This window comes from Mytilus galloprovincialis, chromosome 3 (assembly GCF_965363235.1).
Source record: "Mytilus galloprovincialis chromosome 3, xbMytGall1.hap1.1, whole genome shotgun sequence".
Classification (NCBI taxonomy): Eukaryota; Metazoa; Mollusca; class Bivalvia; order Mytilida; family Mytilidae; genus Mytilus; species Mytilus galloprovincialis.
In genome coordinates this window covers 45,420,877-45,441,524 of record NC_134840.1, presented here as the reverse complement: position 1 = coordinate 45,441,524, position 20,648 = coordinate 45,420,877, and the positions used below count along the sequence as shown (strand labels likewise).

General features: G+C 32.0%; 1 protein-coding gene and 1 long non-coding RNA gene across 2 annotated transcripts; one reads left to right on the top strand and one right to left on the bottom strand.

Moving 5' to 3' along the window:
• Positions 1-3,197: 3,197 nt before the first annotated feature.
• Positions 3,198-4,777, bottom strand: LOC143068093 (uncharacterized). Its single transcript, XR_012976113.1, has 2 exons — positions 4,653-4,777; positions 3,198-3,852 (listed from the first exon to the last, which is right to left on the bottom strand). It is a non-coding gene; the product is annotated as an uncharacterized LOC143068093 (long non-coding RNA).
• Positions 4,778-4,858: 81 nt separating this feature from the next.
• On the top strand, positions 4,859-13,191 carry LOC143068092 (uncharacterized). Its single transcript, XM_076241861.1, has 2 exons — positions 4,859-4,913; positions 12,078-13,191. The coding sequence occupies exon 2, from the start codon at positions 12,163-12,165 to the stop codon at positions 12,823-12,825; it is 663 nt and encodes a 220-aa protein (XP_076097976.1). The 5' UTR covers positions 4,859-4,913; positions 12,078-12,162; the 3' UTR covers positions 12,826-13,191.
• The last annotated feature ends 7,457 nt before the right edge of the window (positions 13,192-20,648 follow it).

Genomic DNA, 20,648 nt, shown 5'->3' with positions numbered 1-20,648 from the left:
TCTTTAATATTTCTTTTAAAAAATACTATACGAGTTATATCTCCTTATATCGCAAAGTTGAAAATTGAATGGAACGAAACAAACTTTCTGTATTTAAAATAAAAAAAAACAGTTTTAATACTGCAATAAATCGCTTAATTATCATTTATTAAACCAATAATCATAAATTGTCATTATGTCTCGAATTTGCAGATTAAAGCAAAGTACTGGACCCATTGTGAACGGCTATTTTACAATTCAAGCCAACTAACAGTTAATCTACCTTAAACCTTGCCAAATGCATGAAGGGAGTGATGACATTCCAATAAGCTGTAATCATCTTATCAAATATATTGATCGTCATATACAATAATCTTTTTTACAGCATATCTATGTAACAATCTCTGTAAGATAAGTTTACTATTCTTGTTCAAAGCTAATTCGTTTAGATGTAATCGTATAAATTAAAATCAATTTCAAATCAGTCATTCATTACGCAGGTTGTTCAATTCATATTCCTTGTCCGGAGTATTTATCAATATATAAATTTATGTTTCTGTTATAACAAGTAATTGCGTAAATGATGGCACAGAAAATTCGAAGATACGACCCGCATTTCTTCTTTTATTGGTACGATTTATATAGGATAGCAACCCAACAACACAATTGCCAAACGAGACATCTCGAAGACAACATACCCTCTTAAAACTCGACTTGATATGACAAGCTCTGAATCGTCCAGAGTCTGTACAAGTTTTGAACGTATTAACGGTCGCCAATCGACATCATGCTATAGGTTACAAGAGCGCAATTATTTGTTTACTTTTTTACCCCAAGATGGTACTCAGAATAAAAACTTTGAAGCTCCTGATTGAATGATGCAAGTTGGAATTATTTTTTATTTGAAAGCTTATCCATTTAGGTTTAAAAATTGGTGAAAATTAAATTCATAATTCACAATGTGTAGAAGATAGAATTGTTTTATTAACTGAGGATCCATTCAAAATAAGCCTTTCCAATTTAGTGCGGAATTAGGAAGCTTCCATAACAACTGCATTTTAGGGCACTTTGTGCCGCATGACCATATACTTTTTTTTTGCTGTAATAAAAGGCTGACATCTATAGTCTCAGGAACTGCTACCCATTTTTTTCTAGTTTGTTATTTCTTCAAGAAATAAATGTTTGAATACCACTAGGGTCCTATGGAAAATGCATTACAAATAATTGCGCTCTTGTAACCATCAAACTCGCCAAAAAAAACGAGAGAAAACAAACAAAGAAAGAAAACCACGATTTTATGCACAAGATAAAATAAAAATAAAAATAGTATCTAACCTTTTCTCCATAAAAGTTTTTTGCAAGAAAAAAATCAACTTAATTGCCGACTCTTTATCTCGTTTACAGATGAACACATCAGTTAGTGCTAGTAGCAGAGAGATCATGCACCAACTCCTTGTCCAAACTGGAAGATAGTATTTGGACATTGTAGTGAAAAATAACATGATTTCGCTGTACATAGCTGATTTAACTAAAGCTTCGTACAATGTAGAATTGAACAGTATCTTTAAAATTTCTTGCAACTTCAATGTGATATCAACTTTTCAGAAACCACCTGTTTTGGAGAAACTTGTTTATACCTTATAGCTTTTTGCGAATTTCAAAAAACCTCTGAGATAGTCTACCATTAAATCTTACATGTGATACTTATAACAGAAGAAGTATGCTTGAATGCCTTGCTATTTTTCTAGTTTTTTTAAGATGTGATGAATTGTTCGTGATACAAGAACATTTGATCCTACATTTCACGTGTGTCTTGGGGATGTTCAAATATCAAATGGTTGTATATGTATGTACCTACAAAATGTAAGACTGATCCTTTTATATTGCTATTCATTTGTACAAAAACTCTTCAGATATATGTTCTGTAATTGTATTACAAAATGCTATTACTTTAGACTAAGAATGAGTATTTTTAGTAATTCTGAGTCCTTTTTACTATCAATAAAGGTGATCCATTATCAAGACTTTTTTTTTATTTCTCATGTAAAATGTACATTAGACAAATTAGGAAGTACTATGCTCATTCATTTATGCATAGTGCTGCAACTAACGCCCACAAAGCACTGCTGACCGTATCATTCAGACTTTGAACAGCAAAAAGTGAATTGGTTTTTTTCATTATTTGCAAACTCAAGAATCTGTATTTGTATATTTCGATAAAAGAAAAATAATATCCTAAAAAAATATTTTAATTCCAAGTTTCAATATTTAAATAGAGTTATCTCCCTTTGCATGTAAAACATTATTTGTTTTTACTGGGCAGCTGTATATATAATAACCACCTTGACTCAAACTCCTAATGTTTTGCTCATTGTTCAAGGCTGTACGGTGATATATAGTTGTTAAATTCCGTGTCATTTAGGTCTCTTGTAGATATATGTCTAAAAAGCAATCATACCACATTTTCTTTAATATTCACTTGAAGTCTTAACTTGTTGAGTTTCAATATTTAAAATTAAAAAAAATCAACATTTTGTTTTTAAAGTGTAGGAGACAATGTTCGAGACCCCGAAATGATTTTGAATAGCTAAACAATGGCGCTTGGATGAACCTCAGAAGAAGTTGTATATCAGGTCCAAACAAGATAAGCATCACATTAAGGGCATTATTGCCATTTAGGAGAGTATTTTAGGAATGACTTACAGCAAATGAATAAAACTGTATAAACATATTTTTTTACAATGCAACTCGCTTCCTTTAATCAGATCCGATATATCTTAAAACAAAATATCGTTATATCATCCATCACTGTGTACAAAGATTTTCTGAACACCACACGGCAATTTGTACTTTATTTTAAGATCTGTGTAAGTGTCAACTGTGTCGTCTAAGGTAAGATTGTAGGTGTCCTCGTGCATATAGTTGTTATTTTATTTTTACAAAATCGACACAATTGATACATTGAGGCTTGTTTAAAGTTCATTAATTCCATGGTTCCATAATGAGGCTGAATTCTCTGAACTTCTAAGTCATAGCAAAAACAAGGATTATTGATATGAAAATTAAAATGTATGCATGTTTGGGCGATGTGTGATTTAAAGGACAAGTTTTATCAAAATTGGCATGTTTCGGTGGATTGGACACGTTCGGTGGAATGGGAACGTTAGATTTGTACTCATGTATGTGGTTTATTTCGAAATTATGAATTAAAAAGGCAATGAAAAAAAACATTTATTAAAAAGAGCATCAATAATGAAAATAAAATAAATACTAAATGGGATCATTAAATTTAACTATAACAGTGTACATATATGACATGTATGACTATAAATGTTTTACTCGTATGGTATGATGTTAAATGTTATGACACTACAGTGTTGTTAATCATACGAATATCACAACACATTCCACAAAGTCCCTATCTTCTTGTCATTCACTACAACTTTCAGCGTGTACTCAAAACGCATGGGCAATAGTCTGCTGTCTCTACGTGATGATAAGTATGGAATACTGTTGACCAGAGTAACAACAAGACAAGCAAACATTAATATATACTGGTAAGCTCTACCTGCACAAAATTCTTGAAGCAGAAAATTTGTTCGAGCATTCCGAGTCGCCTGTTTGCATCGTTTACACATGACATCTTGATATGTTTGTCTTAAACATGACGGACATGGCCTCTCGCTTACTTGGTTGGCTGACAATACTGGTGTTGTAACATTTGATGATATTAAAGATTTATGAATGGAGCATAACTCGTTCAAATCTTCTTTTCCTGTGATGAGGTAGGGGGTTATTAGGGTTAGGAATGTCAAAACACCAATTTGTGCAATTGATACTAAAACAATATTTCGAAACATTTTGAAATCTAATCTGAAAAAGATTTGAAAAAATAATAAATAAAGAGTATACAATATTCAAGCACATGGTTTAAACTAATTTGCTCGCTTATTTAATACTTTTACAAATATGAATGTCAACAGTACATTAAATCACAAATCCCTAACACAAACAATTAAAGAATAAAATGCAGACACAAAATGCAAGAGCAATTGCGAACGGAATGAGAATGAAAGATGTGTGCATCTGTTGATGACCGAAAACATTTCGGTCGTTTTCTTTCAATATTAATTTCCTGGGGATTTTTCAGCATAGAGATTTTTCCAGTCTTGAAAATGGTCTACGTGATTTGTCATTTCGTACCAACCGAGATACACTAACGAAAAAATTAGACTGCTTATAGTATTTACTAATTTCCTAATCATGATAACTCGAATTCTCTTGATAATTAGGACGCCATTTAAACTCAAGCGTTTTTGAATATTTATTACATGTAAGTAAAATAAGGATTTTTCTTCCTACTTTAACATGTTTAACTCGAATGTATGCTTGTGCTTCTCCGTATTTTAAATATAATAGCAATGTGTTCATCGAAAGTTGCGACTTTGATGAAAATGCTAACAATTTAGTGTTGAAGATTTGTCGACAAGCTGTATCAAAAATCTCGGCCGAGAGCAACACGAATCTCATAACAATTCTCATCAACAACTAAAAATGTCATCCTTATGGACCCAATTTTCAAAGTTATTACTTACTTTAGGAATGGTTTATATTATATAATACTCAAAATTATTTAAACATAATATTAATCTAATGATTTCAATTTGTCTTACCGTTAATATTTCATATATTCCTTGTTCTTGAATGATCTCAATGCATAGCAATAATGAAGGAAATAATCACAGGAAAATACATGTAACTAAAAATAGAACAATGGGATTTTCCCAGGTATATTTTTGTGCATGCATGACAGTGACTAGCTGTCATAGCGGATTTCCAACATTTAAAAAAACAAACAAAATTTCTCTAGAATTTTTTCGAAACGTGTTAACCTTTACTTTTCATGTATGCCTTGGCCTTCTCAGTCGTAAAACGTATGTATTGCATTTTTCCTGTTTTCAAATACTAAATTATAGTAATTTTTAACACTTATACAACTGCTTATAACTGAAGTTTTTATGGTTATGTTTTTTTGTTTGTTATTTGTACAAGTAATACAATACTTAAAAAGTGTATTATTCGATTATTTGTATATTGAAAGTATTATATATCACGAAAGATACCAATGGGAAATTCTAATTTATAGATCGAAAGCCTACAGTGTATATGTTGTGTACAAGTTGTAATGTTGTACAAATTATAATTTGTACAGATTTTTTGTAAAAGTTATCAGTGTTGTATTACCTGATGAACAAAAATGGATGATGCAAGCACACAGTCTTTTGCTTCCCATATTTCTGTCATCTTTTCACAACTTCATAATACAGTCTAAAACTGGGCATTGATGCAAAAACCTGCCTCACCTGTTGCAAGAAGGTAGGTGTAAAAAAACTTATAACTTGTACAAAATCCCTGTACAAATTATAATTTGTACAAACTTACATCTTGTACACAACATACATATGCATCGGAACTAAACACATTTATTCAAAAACCAGTTGTTGGCATGACACGGGTTATGTTCTTCTCATATATGTTATGATGGTATGATACTAAACCCCTAACGGGAAGGATTGTGCCTGATGTTCATATGATGAAATCATAATTTTTCAGTAAGTTTAATTGAAGTCTGGAACTGGCATGTCACTTAACTGCTAGTAGTTCGTTGTTATTTATGTATTAGTGTCATTTTGTTTATTTTCTTTGGTTACATCTTCTGACATCAGACTCGGACTTCTCTTGAACTGAATTTTAATGTGCGTATTGTTGTGCGTTTACTTTTATACATTGGCTAGAGGTATAGGGGGAGGGTTGAGATCTCACAAACATGTTTAACCCTGCCGCATTTTTGCGCCTGTCCCAAGTCAGGAGCCTCTGGCCTTTGTTAGTCTTGTATTATTTTAATTTTAGTTTCTTGTGTACAATTTGGAAATTAGTATGGCGTTCATTATCACTGAACTAGTATATATTTGTTTAGGGGCCATCTGAAGGACGCCTCCGGGTGCGGGAATTTCTCGCTACATTGAAGACCTGTTGGTGACCTTTTGCTGTTGTTTTTTGCTATGGTCGGGTTGTTGTCTCTTTGGCACATTCCCCATTTCCATTCTCAATTCTAATATGTTAAAACACAAAAATCTACCAAAAGACAAACAACAGTATTGAAACATAGGAAACTAAAGGCTAAAAAAACGCGACCCCCATGAAAAACCATAGTAAGTAACTGTTGTATTAAATACGTGTTGTTCACATTGACTTTATGTTATCATATTATCTGTTTGGTGATTTCCCCCCTTTTTGTACTTTAGTGTCTAAATTAGTAAACTGGACATTTCTTTTTTGCGCAAGTTACGCATGAAAAATATATCAGTAAGATTACTTATTATATAGCGTCCTTTCTTGATTTCTAATATCAAGTGGTATATTGGATTTAATTCCAAAAATATTGAAAAGTTGAAAATTTAGTAGCTTATTTTAGGAATATATACCGAAATTCCCCATGTTTGCATTTTCCACTAAAAAGAAAAATTTCATTGTGTATTATCTAAACGGTTATTAGTGTTACGAAGTTTTATCTTTATAAGGAAATTCCCCTTGTAACATTGTCCTATCACAAATTATATTTTTAATGTGGATTGTCCTTAAAGTTTGATAATTGTGTTAATTGCTTCCTTTTATTTGTGTTATCATATAACTTATCAACAATCTGAACGGTATCATAAAAAGAACCAAGCATAAGTATAATTTTTGAACGGAAGGTATTGATCATCGATATAGAAGTATGTATACCAATCCAGCATATGTACCATACATTTTTTAAACTGAAACGAAATGGAGATATGAATAATCAATCTGACCTATCGTTTTGGACCGCTAGACATACTGATTACACAAAACTGTTGGAAGTTAAAATGTTTTTTGATAATGTTGTTACATCATACATTCTAGAAAATAATATTCCTTTAACATGAACATGAACCGGTGAAGTTTGATTATGATCCTTATGAACATGCTATTATGAGTTTCAAGTGTTTTACCGAGTGGTTATATTTTTCCAACCAGAATGGTTCTTGAATTACCTAATACCAATGCTTTATGAAATCTTCTTTGAAAATTGGAGTTATCTTTCTTTGTTCAGTCAACTTAAATCAATTATACAATATACAATGCAATATTCACTTTATTACCAACTGATAAATTAAAGCAGTCATTAATAACCATTCAGTGATTGCAAGCACTTTCTAGGGTATGCCCTTTTACAAATGGAAAAATTATACATTTTTTTAGTTTCTGATCTCTTAACTGAAGTTTGTCTCCTCTAAATGTTTCTCATTTCAGAAATTAAAAAGAAAATTTCTTTAGATATTTTTGTTTGAAAGGATTAATATTCAGCAGCATAGTGAATTGCTCCTAACACAAAAGCAAAACAAATATTTAAGTTCATTAGACCACATTCATTCTGTGTCAGAAACCTAAGCTGTGTCATCTATTTAATCACAATTCAAACTCAGAGCTGTTTCCAGCTTGAATGTTGTGTCAATACTAGCCCCAACTGTTCAGGCTTCGACCTCTGCAGTCGTATAAAGCTGGGCTCTGCAGAGCATCTGGTCCATTCATTTGTTTATTTTTCAATTTGTGTGAATTAACATAGTTACAGTAAATGCTAATTACTGCACTTTCATACCACAACATATATTGTATTGGTACATGTATCACTCAAATGTGTATCCATATAACAAAAAAAATGAAAAGGAATAATTTTGCATTACCTTTTGAATACTATGACTTTTTAGATATGTAGACATATTAAGACTCATTAGTAGATGTTGATAATATTGGCTTAAAATGCTTGAAATTCTATCAGATTACTTTTGGAGCAGTTATGAGTTTTGAAATTAGAAAGATCATATCATATGCAACAAGTGTAGTAAGTTTCAAGTTGATTGGAATTCAGCTTCATCAAAAACTACTTTGACCAAAAACTTTAACCTGAAACTCCCACTTCCATTTTCTATGTTCAATGGACCGTGAAATTGGGGTCAAAAGTCTAATTTGGCTTTAAAATTAGAAAGATCATATCATAATGAACATGTGTACTAAGTTTCGAGTTGATTGGACTTCAGCTTCATCAAAAACTACCTTGACCAAAAACTTTAACCTAAAGCGGGACAAACGAACGAACGGACCCACAGACCAGAAAACATAATGCCTATCTACTATTGTAGGTGGGGGCATAAAAAATTTAATAAATAACACTCATAATGCTCAGATTGGTTGTCATCGTGCAACATAGTTAATAACACCATATAGAAAAAACATAGAACTCATTTTGTCATAAGACACTGTCAAACATCCATACATACTATCCACACTCATCTGTGTCCACACTTGTATTTTTCCAAAAAAAAAGTTATAAAATATTGTCTACAATCGAAAGTAGATTGGAAAGAGTGTACGTGTCATGCTAGTATGATCTTACTTCCTTATATAAAAAAAAATGATGTAAACGAAGGAAATATATTCACACAGATGATTTTAAATGGATTCACGCATGAATAGTGTTGATATCATCTTCGCTAGCCAAGGGTTACGATCCACTTCCATCCTAGGATCCACTTCCCTACCGGCTAGCGAAGATGTGTTGATCTTGGCAAATCACATTATAAAAATAATTTTAAAATCAGCAAAAAGGGTTACTGATACGCCAGTTTATAGAATTGGAAACAAACAACAATTACTTTCAAAGCGACTTTTGTGCGTACATGTCGACAAAGCTGTAAACAATGTGATGGTGATATAACGTAAATAATACTCATAAATTCTTAAAAAAAAAGAAAGAAATTATATTATTTTTCGATATCGAAGGTCGCGCGCTTTAATGAGAATCAAATAGTATACAATTATACCATTAACAGTCAACATCTCAGTTAATAGTCTCCTCTGAAAATTTAAACATGTATACTATATACATGTACTATGTACTAACTGCCTAAACTACACAAAAAGAACTTCAAGTATCGTGTTCTACAACGAATCAATATTTTATTTACATTTCCGCGGGGTTTTAACAGACATAATTTCATATTTGCATGGTTAGGTGGTGTATTTAGGGATGCGATTGTGGAATTGTTTGCTGAAGCTAGTGAAAGACCTTGTAGGGAGTAGGGGAAAATATGCTAAATATACTTAGTGGAACTGGGGTGGGATGGTTGCTGCTGTAAATTTCTCCTAGGCAACATGTACCTTTCGACTGTAGAGTTTGTCGGTCACTTGTGAGTATTTCAATGTGCACCGATTGCGTTCCTTTCTTCTTCTTCTTCTTTCAGTACAGAGTCGGACTCATCTTGAGTGTATATAAATGACTCTTGATCGTGAAATCATGAGGCCTTCCCTCCTCAATTATTAAAACCAGCAGTAACTATTTACAGTAATTATTATTTACAAAATAAAACTATATACATCTGGGATCTAAGGAGTTCTAGGCGTGATAAGCTCCTGTCAAGGCCTCCGGCAGGATGGTAAGGTTGGCCTTGAACTCTTGTAGTGTAGCTGCTGTTGTGGCTTTTTCCGGTAGAGTGTTCCATTCCCTGGTTGATCTTGGGAAGAAGGATTACCTGTATTTGTTCTTTCAGAGTACGCTGTTGGTATATGCGGTGGCTTCCTCTGGTCCGTGAATCTCCGGGTTTGTAATAGTTTGAGAGGTCAATATCTACCAATCTATTGTGGATCTTGTAGGCCATGGTGAGGCGGTCTTTGCAGCGGCGATCTTTAAGAGGCTCCCATCTTTGTCTCTCAATTAAAGAGCTGACACAACCTGGGGATACGTCTTGGTATTCATTGAACACGAACCTAGCTGCCCTTCTCTGTACTTGTTCTAGATCTTTTTCAAGGTTTTGTTGGTAAGAGTCCCATACAGAGGAAGCGTATTCAAGGGTTGGTCTGACCATGGTGATGTAGGCATTAGCTTTGACTTCTGGTTTACACCGTCATTTGATAGCAGACGTGTTCCTATTATTTGTTGTGACTTACAGTTTATGACTCGACTAGTTGGTGATCCGTTTAGATTCATTGAATAAATAAATTTTACAATATACTTACTGTATCTTAATGATATTTTGGTTTAGAGGGGGCAGGATTCTTACGTCCATTGAGGAGGTCTTTCCAAGGGTTCGAAGGCTTTCATGTATTTCGATAATATTTCAGATTCTCGCCATGTAAAGGAAAAATTAAATTGGGAGGGGCACTAATTTCATAATTTTATCATACGATTTTATCTTTTCTTATTTAATCATTTCAACCTCATCTAAAACACGAATGGTGTTACTTTCTACAAAGATTTAATAGATTGAAATGAAAACTTCATCTTTACCAGTAGTAGCTTCGTTGTTAGCATCAACACTCCACTCCGTCCAGATCATTTCAAGTTTAAAGAAAACCAAAGCTCTGGAACATTTAATAAACTAGGACATAAATACTCCATAAACAGGGACTGCTTTTAAAATGTTGTTACATAGTAACGCAAAACAAAATGCAACAGGAAAGCTTAGTCATCTCTTTTGTCGCAATACGTTTTCAATTGATCGCTATTTTAAATTCTTGGGATATTATTCAAGATGTGGAGCTCTCAATAAGATATAATAAAGATTTGGCTTTGAAGTTTGGTTGCACTTGTAGAAAACTTATTCCAAACGGGATAGCACATCCTAATTTTTACGGAGATGTTGTTTACCGAGTACGAAAACTTAGATACGATACGGTTAAACTGGTTGGATGATCCTTTAAATACACTTTTTCTATAAAAGGTTACCAATTCAACAATGTAAATAGATTTTTGAATATTTTTTTATTGGTATTTGTTATTATTTTTATATACATTTGCACATTTCGGCCCGACAAGCTGTCGATATCTGTATCTTGTCATTGCACAAGGTCATGTTTTTTTCTGTTGATTTGGTAATGATTGATGTTTTAGTCTTAGTCTTAGATACACGTTTTTGTTTTATTAGTTATTATTGGCTTTGAACTAGATGTCAGTAACTACAATTACTCATAGATCTGTATTTCGTGTTATGTTGATGTAAAAGTACCCTGCCACTTCTACTCTGTGTTTTTGTTACCTGTATTTCTATTTGACTGTATCCATCTGATGAGTTCAGCCTTATTCTATTCTTATGTTGTTCTGTAACATCACTCTCCTAGATTTGGGGAAGTGTTGGCGTCTACAAACTAGTTTATCCCCGCCACATTCAAGTGCCTGTCCTAAGTCAGGAGCCTGTAATTCAATGGTAGTCGTTTGTTGATGTGTATCATATTTGTTTTTAGATATTTATTTTGTATATAACTTAGGCCGTTATTGTTCTCGTTTAAAATGTTTAACATTTGTCATTTCGGAGCCATTTATAGCTGACTTAGCGGAAAAGGTATTTTGCTTATTGTTGCAGCCCGTACAGTGAACTCTAGTTGTTAATGTCTGTGTTATTTGGTCTTGCGATGAGTTTTCTCACTGGAAATCATACCACATCTTCGTTTATATACATGTTGATTCTGGTTTGTGGTATAATTTTAGTTTTACACGATGTGTGTATCACTTGTTTTAATAGAATGAAATTCAAAACAGTGTAGCTGTGGCCATTGATTGACACATTAAAATCATCCATTGACTGGGACAATTTAGGTGAACGTTTGTATGTAACGACCAATGCTCACTATGTACTTTTTAAAGACACTTAAACTATGGGGTCACCAAAGGTTCTCAACACATAAATAAAGTAATTCGAAAAATTAATCAGAAATAACACGATATTTTGATTTATATCAATTATATAAATCAAAACACAAAGGTTATTCCTGATTAATTTTTCGAATTATTTTATAATTAAAGGCGTTAAGAAACCTTTGGTGACCCTACAGTTTAAATGTCTATCGTAGGTACCTCGTGAACAGTAGTCGTTACAGACAAACGTTCGCGTAAATTGTCCCAGTCAATGGATGATTTTAATGTGTCAATCAATGGCCACAGCTACACTGTTTTGAATTTCATTCTATTTAACGCTCTGGAATATCAAAACAAATTTAGTTTAATTTCTTTACATTCTTTACAGATTGGTGCAGTGATCAGATAAAAGCGTCAGTTGACTTAATGGACTTCATACGTATCATCAATTTGTCCTAGTAAAAGCCATAGCTATGACAGATAATTCAGATATTGACAAAGACGCAGAGGTGTACGTGCCTGAATCGGAGTCCTACACACTTCAAAATGAAGTCGAAAGGTGGAATAAAGATGTTAAGAAATCAAAACAAAATAAAAGTGACCCTCCGATTTTTAACAAAACTCCAAATTCCCTTGCAGATGAGGGGACAGACCACAGACTGACTAGCGATGAATCTGCCGGTTATTCAAAAGATCAACCAGACATTTCAGAACCTATGAACCAACAGCACAAAACTGATCCATCGATAGAAATTCGTTCTCAGACAACTGATGGAGTAACCATTAATGTTGGTCAAGTGGACACTCTGAGGCAAGTTACTCTTAATACAGGACAGAGCCAACCACATGATATTATTCCGAGCAATGTCAGACATTTCCAGTTGTGTGTGTGCACTGGGATCACAAGCGTTGGTATTTTGTATTACAATTCTCATTTACTTTCGGAATCATGTAGCTTGTTAAAGAACAATGTGACATTGTCTCTTCAGTCGGAAGCATTTGTGTCTGCATTGCGAAGGGCTTGCTTTAGTAACTCCATGGTATTTCCGTTAATTTTATTTATTTTATTAGTTGTTATGATAGTTTTCGTGATTCCAGCATACTTCTGGGATAGAACAAGAAATCAACAGCTTTGATTACACCACCATTTTGTTATCTCAAACCTAGCAATGTAAAAATATGGCACACGAAAATGATGATGGATTTATGGTTTCATTTTATTCAAACTATGAACGGTTCAATTTTTGTACAGATTTTTTTTTCAAAGATCCATTACACTTCAAATGTAGTTCTGCAAATGCTTAAATGACATTTGTTATCTACTAATCCAAAGCGTTGCTTTGCTTTTGTGACGATTGGCATTTCATTTGCGTAAAATAAAAATCTTTAATTTGCACCACAAACTATATTTCATTTGCGTCACAAACCATATTTCATTTGTGCCACAAAGAACATTTCATTCACGCCAATAACATAGATAAATAGCATAAAAATGATTTATTCAAGAGACGTTTATTTTAAAAATTACTTTAAAACTCCAGTTTATGTTCGCATAGTAAAACATATTTAGCCATGGAAAATGATCAGTCATTGTAGAAAGGTGGTTTTCTTCCATTCCTGAAAAATAGAGATAAATCTTTGTTCAAAACATCTATAACTACAAGTAGATACATGGAAATAAAATCAAGACAATTGAAGTATTGCCAGAGCTTGTACCAAACAGTTCTTCTACATTTGCATAGAAATGTATTTGCACATTTGCAGACAGGTAATGTTTGTATTATTCTATGTTTAATTTGGAAAATGAATTCTTACGCATGTTGTACAAGCAATATTGTACCACATTTGGCAACAAAAAGAGAATTTATCTTGAATGTACAGTTGGGTGCAGACCAAGCATTACATGTAAACGGGCCTTAAAAGTTAACGCGGCGTTTACTCGCGTGCACTGCATGTAAACGCCGCGTTAACTCTGCGTTAACTCCGAAATTTTAGTAGACATAAATAGTAAACGGGCGTTTACTTTCGCGTTTACCTCCGCGTTAACGCAAAAACCGCGCGTCTTCTAATTTTGTAAAGAGTAAACGGGCGTTTACTTCGCGTTAACGCGAAAAAGGCGTGTCTTCCAATTTTGTATAATAAAGTAAACGCCCGTTTACTGTTTGTAGTAAACGCGCGTTAACGCAGATTGTCCTCGTATCCTGGATACACTGACCTAATATATCACATGATAAGGTACATCAAAATATCCATCTGTCCATTTTCGATCAACATATTGACGATTGCATTTAATGAAATGACACCTCTTTAATTAATTAATTTATTGAAAATTAATAATTGCATATAAGAACAAAATGGAAATTCGTCCTGGAACTGTAAAGCCTACAAGACTTTCAGTTTACATTCGTGAAAGGATATTAAGTTTAAGAAGATCTGGCAAAAACATTACTGAAGTTAGAGATGAGTTGATACGATCGGATAATGTTCAAGTTTCTAGACAGGGGATAAGTGCATTTCTATTTTTTTTAAATATGCCGGTTTGTGAGTTGATATTTGTATGTGTAAATTTTGAACAGAAAAAGTAGAAAAGCCGCTGTTGAAAGTTTTTGGAACTGATTTTTTTTTTTGCAATTAATAAATGTTTATATTTGTAATAAAAAGTGTTTTTGAATGTTAAGGTTTAAAACACAAATACGTAAAATATTAAGTCATTTTAACAACATAAATAAATGTACAAATGCACGCGACGATTATTTTATAATATACACAATTAGTTAACGCGAAAAGTAAACGCGCGTTTACTTTCAAGTGCACGTAAAAATACAATTTAGAAATCTGTAGTAAACGCCCGTTTACTTTTACGTGCACGTAAAATTAAACTTGTGAAATCTGAAGTAAACGGCCGTTTACTACTGACTAAACGGACACAGAGTAAACGCGCGTTTACTCGAGTAGACATTAGAAATTGCCATTTTGACCGCGTTAACGTAAATGAAGTAAACGGGCGTTTACTAGTAAACGCGAAATTTAAAGTTAACTAACGAAATATGTGCACGCCGCGTTAACTTGCGTTTACTTTATGTAATGCTTGGTCTGCACCCAACTGTAGTTATGTGGGGAGTAACTTTGATGGTCCTTCAAAAATGTCACCAGATTCTTTTCGGTATCTGATTCTTAGTTGCTGTTATTCTACTTTCGACACCATGGTTTTATTTGTTCAATGTTTTTATAATTGTTCTGTTATGATTCTGGCTTTTCACTGTTTTTTTGTATTTCTAAACGATATGTCCGCATTTTTCAGAACATAATATAACCATGACGATATAGCGATGAATACTTAAACTTTTTCTTTATATGCTAAATGTAAAATAACGAAAATATAATCTTATTTTTTTTCGGCGTAAATGAAATAAAATCTGAACAAAAGAACGCTTGGACCTTGTAAAGATTGGTGCAAATGCAATGCGCCCATCCAAAGCTTTTACGGCTTTATTAAAAGTACATAAACATGCAATTTCCTTAGATATGAGAGATAATTAATATTTGATTGGATGCACTGAATGAAAAATCAGTTGATACATAATCAGCAGCAAACTACCGGTAGCTTACTTTTATATATATTTTTTATTAAAAATCAACAGAAAAACAAACGATTCGAATAAAGTCTATACGTTCCTACCATAAACTCACATTATGGATTCAACTAAATGTTATCCAGAGGTATTCGTTATAAATCTGACCGATTAACTTACAAACTAAAAAAAGTCCGAAGAACAAAAGATACATTTTGTTAATGTAAATAAAAGGCAATGTGATGTATTGTATATATAAAAAAAAAATTATTGCATACATCTATCATATTATGTTAAAAATTCTTTTATATGTTTATATATTTACTATTTTCACTGTCTGTTTGTTGCATTTTTTGTATTTTCTCCTCTTGAAGCACACATTATTTAAAATCTTTAAAAGATAACCTCGATAGGTTTTTGAAAGTTGTGCTATTTAAAATACAAATCGGGTCCTAAAAAAATGATAATTTCGGTGCTAGTATGTTCTTTTTGTTGCTTTAAACGTTTCGCTTAACATAATCATTGCCCAAATCATGTACTACACTATTAAAGAAAAATTAAAATTAATGAACTTTGCGGTATGGGCTTTGCTCGTTGTTGACGGCCGTACGGTGACCTATAGTTGTTAGTTTCTGTGTCAGTTTGCCAGTCTCTTGTGGAGAGTTGTCTCATTGGCAATCATACCACATCTTCTTTTTATATTTGTTTAGTTTTATGGGTTAAACACATGTTGACACAATGTAGTTAAACTACGACGTCTATAAAATGAGTACATAAACCACGGTACATGTATCTCGAATTGCTTCATAGACATCGCAATAAAATGATTTTGGGAATACATGTATTAATTAACAAGGTGTAACAGTTCTAATGTACGTTGCAATATATATTTTATATGCATTTATTTGATATGTTTTTATTTATGTAAATTATTAATAAAAAAATATATTTATGATTTTATATAAAAGTTAATATTATCAGCTGCTTGCGGGTTTTATTTTAAAGCCATCTGGTTTTATGTCAGGTACACAGTGTCAATAGTTAGTCTTGTCTGAAAGAAAGGATATGATTGTATCAATTCACGACACTTGCATGGAAAAAAAAATCTGAAGAAAAAGTACGGCGTATTTAGTTGTCAGTTTTTGCATTTCTTTATCAAAGCTACCGTAGGTTCGACAATGAGACCACAATCTCTATTAACCCCACTGCAATTTCAAGACGGAAAACTAGCATACTTTCCGTATGAAGTCTGCCTTATATGAATAAAGAAACAGGTCTGCAAAAGGAGGAGCACAACAACATACTCATAACTAGACGAAAGGTATTTTGAGATCATTCGGATAACTACTATCTGGGATCAGAGGAGATTCATGGATGCTGTAAAGTGTGAGAAACAATGTTAATAGTTACAAGACAATTATTTAATGCTGATTAGTTAAATTAATTATGACCTGGAAAAGAGTAATATATCTAAAATAACGAGATCCAAGGAAAATTCTAATTGGCAAATTCAAAAGATCAAACACATCAAACAAATGAATAACAACTGTCATATTCCTGACTTGGTACAGGTATTTTCTTGTGTAGAAAATGGTGGATTAACCTGGTTTTATAGCTAGCTAAACCTCTCACTTGTATGACAGTCTTATCAAATTCCATTAAATTGACAACGATGCGTGAACAAAACAAACAGACATAAAAGGTAAAAGTGTCAAAAATATAGCAGTCAACATTGTGTTATAATCTTAATCACTTAAAAAAACATACAAATATGTAACAAAGAAACACAAAATGGCATATAGACCAAGCATATTAGAAAAAAATAAAGACAAGAATACACAAACTTACCATACTAGTACAATAACACAATGACGGGATGCATAAGTTCAGAGCCACGTCATATGTGTAACAAAGAATCGTAAAAAGGCATAAACACAAAGCACATAGCAATATTAAGAGATAAGTAACAAACACGTTTTCGAAGTAACACAAAACGGTATATAGCCTAAGCACATTAAAAACATGAAAGACAAGAATACTAGAATATCATAAACAATAATGACAGGATATACAAGTACCAGAAGTATCTTGATAACAATTAAAAACAAACAAATATTTAAAAAAAAAGCACAAAAAGGCACATATCAAAAACTTAGAATAAACTCACTCATTGCTTTCTTATTTTCGAATTTTATAAATGTAACTATGTCAAATCCACCCATAAACGATAGAAAGATTTTTAGCACTTGGACCGAATGGCCAGATCAACATGTGATCCTGAACTGATTTCTCCTATAAAAAATACCTCTGCCCATAAATAACTGTTTAAAAACATCTCCCTTTTTTGTAATCACAAATTTGTTGTACAATATCAATCAAAAATCATTAATATACTTTCTTGAAAATATTTTTCTTCTATTGACATGTAGTAGCTTTTTCTTTTTTTCCTTCCAAATAGCATTAACATATCATTCTGGGGTCTTGCATGATACAAACATTTGAATTTTTCACTGCAGAGAAACACAAATTGCCAAATAATTTAAAAACTTGAATTTCAATTTCATCTCAACCAAATGTACATACTGTGTGTTAAAATGTAATTTTAACATTATCTATAAGCGGTATCTAAAATTATTGTCAATTTCTCTTCATGCAGTACACCAAATGACATACAACCATGAAATTAATACTTACCGTCTTGTCAATGTGTTATATTAATCGAATATTTACTTTACTTTCCTAGTGATTATCTACTCTTGTTAAAGTTGATAAAAAATGCAAGCATATTTTTAATTTTCTTATTGTCTAATTGTCATATGATCTTTTATACTGTACACCACTGATTATTATTCGAGAAGAAAAGCAATTGTGAAATGAGTGATATCAAATTTTCTTAACAATTTCTTATTTTAGTCATGTGCTGCCAAAAACTATTGTAAATCTGCAGTTAGTGTTTATAGTGTAGTTAAATTCATTGTTTAGTCTCATTAGAAAAGCTGACCATGTTAACATCTCCAAATGGTGGCAGATGTCATAACATGCTTAAATATTTACTTTTTGTAAAGGCTAAAAATCTCTTCTGTATTATTATTGGTATTTTTTACAGACTACTCATATTACAAATCTTATTACATAGTGCACGTGTACATCTGCAATTTATTTATATTGTGTAGTTTACTTTTGTGAAACGTTTTACAATATGCAGTCCACCAAATGGTGGCAGATGTCTCAAAATGTTTCAAATATTTATCATGTGTATAGGTTGGAAAATCTTTTCTTTGTCAGAAAAAAGTAAAATCACAAAAAAAAACTGAACTCTGCGGAAAATTCAGAACGGAGAGTCCCGAATCAAATGGCAAAATCAAAAGATAAAACACATCAAACCATTAGACAACAACTGTCATTTTCCTGATTTAGTACAGGAATTTTGTTTCTCCAAAAGATATCTTATTGCAGCGTGAATCTCCCCTCACTATATATTGTGTATTTAGACTCATTGTTTAGTTTCGTGGAAAAGGTCCACGTATTGGTGGCTAATGTCACAAATAATGTAAATATTTACTTTTTGTATTGGCAGAAAAGTCTTTCCTCTATTAGTATTGTTTCTGTCTCACCATTATTACAAATCTTATTGCATAGCGTGAATTTACTGAAATGGTAATGTTATTGTCTAGTTAGATTTTTGTATTGCATTGCACATCATCTGCAGTCCACCAAATGGTGACATTTTTTTTTATTTCAATCGCATTTTCAGTATTGCCATTTAAGCCATCCTTTTCAACATATGATATTCAAAACATTCCTGAAAGGCTTTTTAATAGCTTTAGATTTTACACTAGATATTTTTAAATTTGTTTTTATATGCATAATATGTTTATCATTTTATTTCAAATGTTACATTTGTTTATTTCTTATCTTTTTTTAATTCGTCCCTTTATTTGTAAGAAAACAAAATAGCCTCTTTCTCTTTCTCATATATCCAATTTAATTTTATCACAGTATTTCTCACAATATCTTTTTATTGTTTATTTTATCATGCACCATCTTTTGCAAACACGTTTGCCTTAACCCGTTGTAAATTATACCACATTTTCAGGTTTTTTATTGTAAACAATTTTGCAGATTTTAATGATTATTTTTTGTATATATTAAAAACCAAGAAAAATAGATCATCCAACACTACAAAAAATATTGATCCCTTATGTATACCAACAAAATTGCAAGAGCATTATTAAAAAGTGTTGGATATTTGTTTTTAATAATTATGGTCATTATTAAAAAAAACATGTATGTATCAGGAATTCTGCTTATCTTTATTGGAATGTTTATAAACTTACTACCACTTGCAAAGAAAACAATATAAAAATATGATAAAATTCTCTCAATTAATAATAACTACATTGTACTAGGAACAAAACTAAAGTAAACATTTCAAGCTATAACCATAGAAAAATCAAAACCTTTATAAAGTCTCATTTATTAGTAATGTAGTAAATTCGAAATAATCTTTCAATACACCGTACTTAATTCCAGCATTGATTTGTATGGAAAACCTGATTTACTCTATCTTTTATTCAGCTAGCAGTAGAAAACGTAACTATATCAACCATCATCACATATCAAACCTATCAGAATATTTAAATGTAACTAAACAATGTACTAAAGGGACGAAACTCACAAGGCCAAACCGACACATCAAATTTAATTTTCATCAGAACGAAATTTAGTTAAATGAAATTTAGTTAAATGAAATTTAGTTAAATAAAATTTAGGTTTATCAAATATTCAACATTATCTCTAAAATAACTTTTAACTAAGTCAACCTGGCCTTGTGGGTATAGGAAGTACTATCTTTTCTAAGTTCGCCATCAAATTTTTATTTGAGAAAGTTTTACCAGAAATCATTTTCTGGATTTGCACCAATCAAGTTTTATTTTTTGTTGTTGGTAATATTGATGTGTAAAACACCTACTGATGAGTCCTATTCTCACATTCATATTACAATACTGTGCTATCAATATCTACTCATTCAAGATTTGTACCTACCTTACTTCCACCTATATAATAATCATCTTGCAATTATTTTCCCCTGATGAGTACCTTTAGTCTAATACCCATTGACAAGTATTATACCCCATGGCACTCTTTAAAGAGTTCAATGCTGTTTGATTTGTTCGTCAGTCAATTTCTTAACATCCCAACTTTAAAAAAGAAAATGCTTTGCTTAATGCTTTGCAGATAAAAAATATCAATAACTGACTTAAACAGTTTCTATCCACTTTTCATATAGAAACCACGATTTTGACAAACTACATATTTAAGCTATCCCGTAGTAGATGGATCCATAGGGGGAGCTAATGGTGCTATGGATTATAAGGATTTATTCT

Coding starts and splice junctions, on each gene's coding strand:
- LOC143068092 (XM_076241861.1), top strand. CDS start 12,163: ATGACAGATAATTCAGATATTGACAAAGACGCAGAGGTGTACGTGCCT.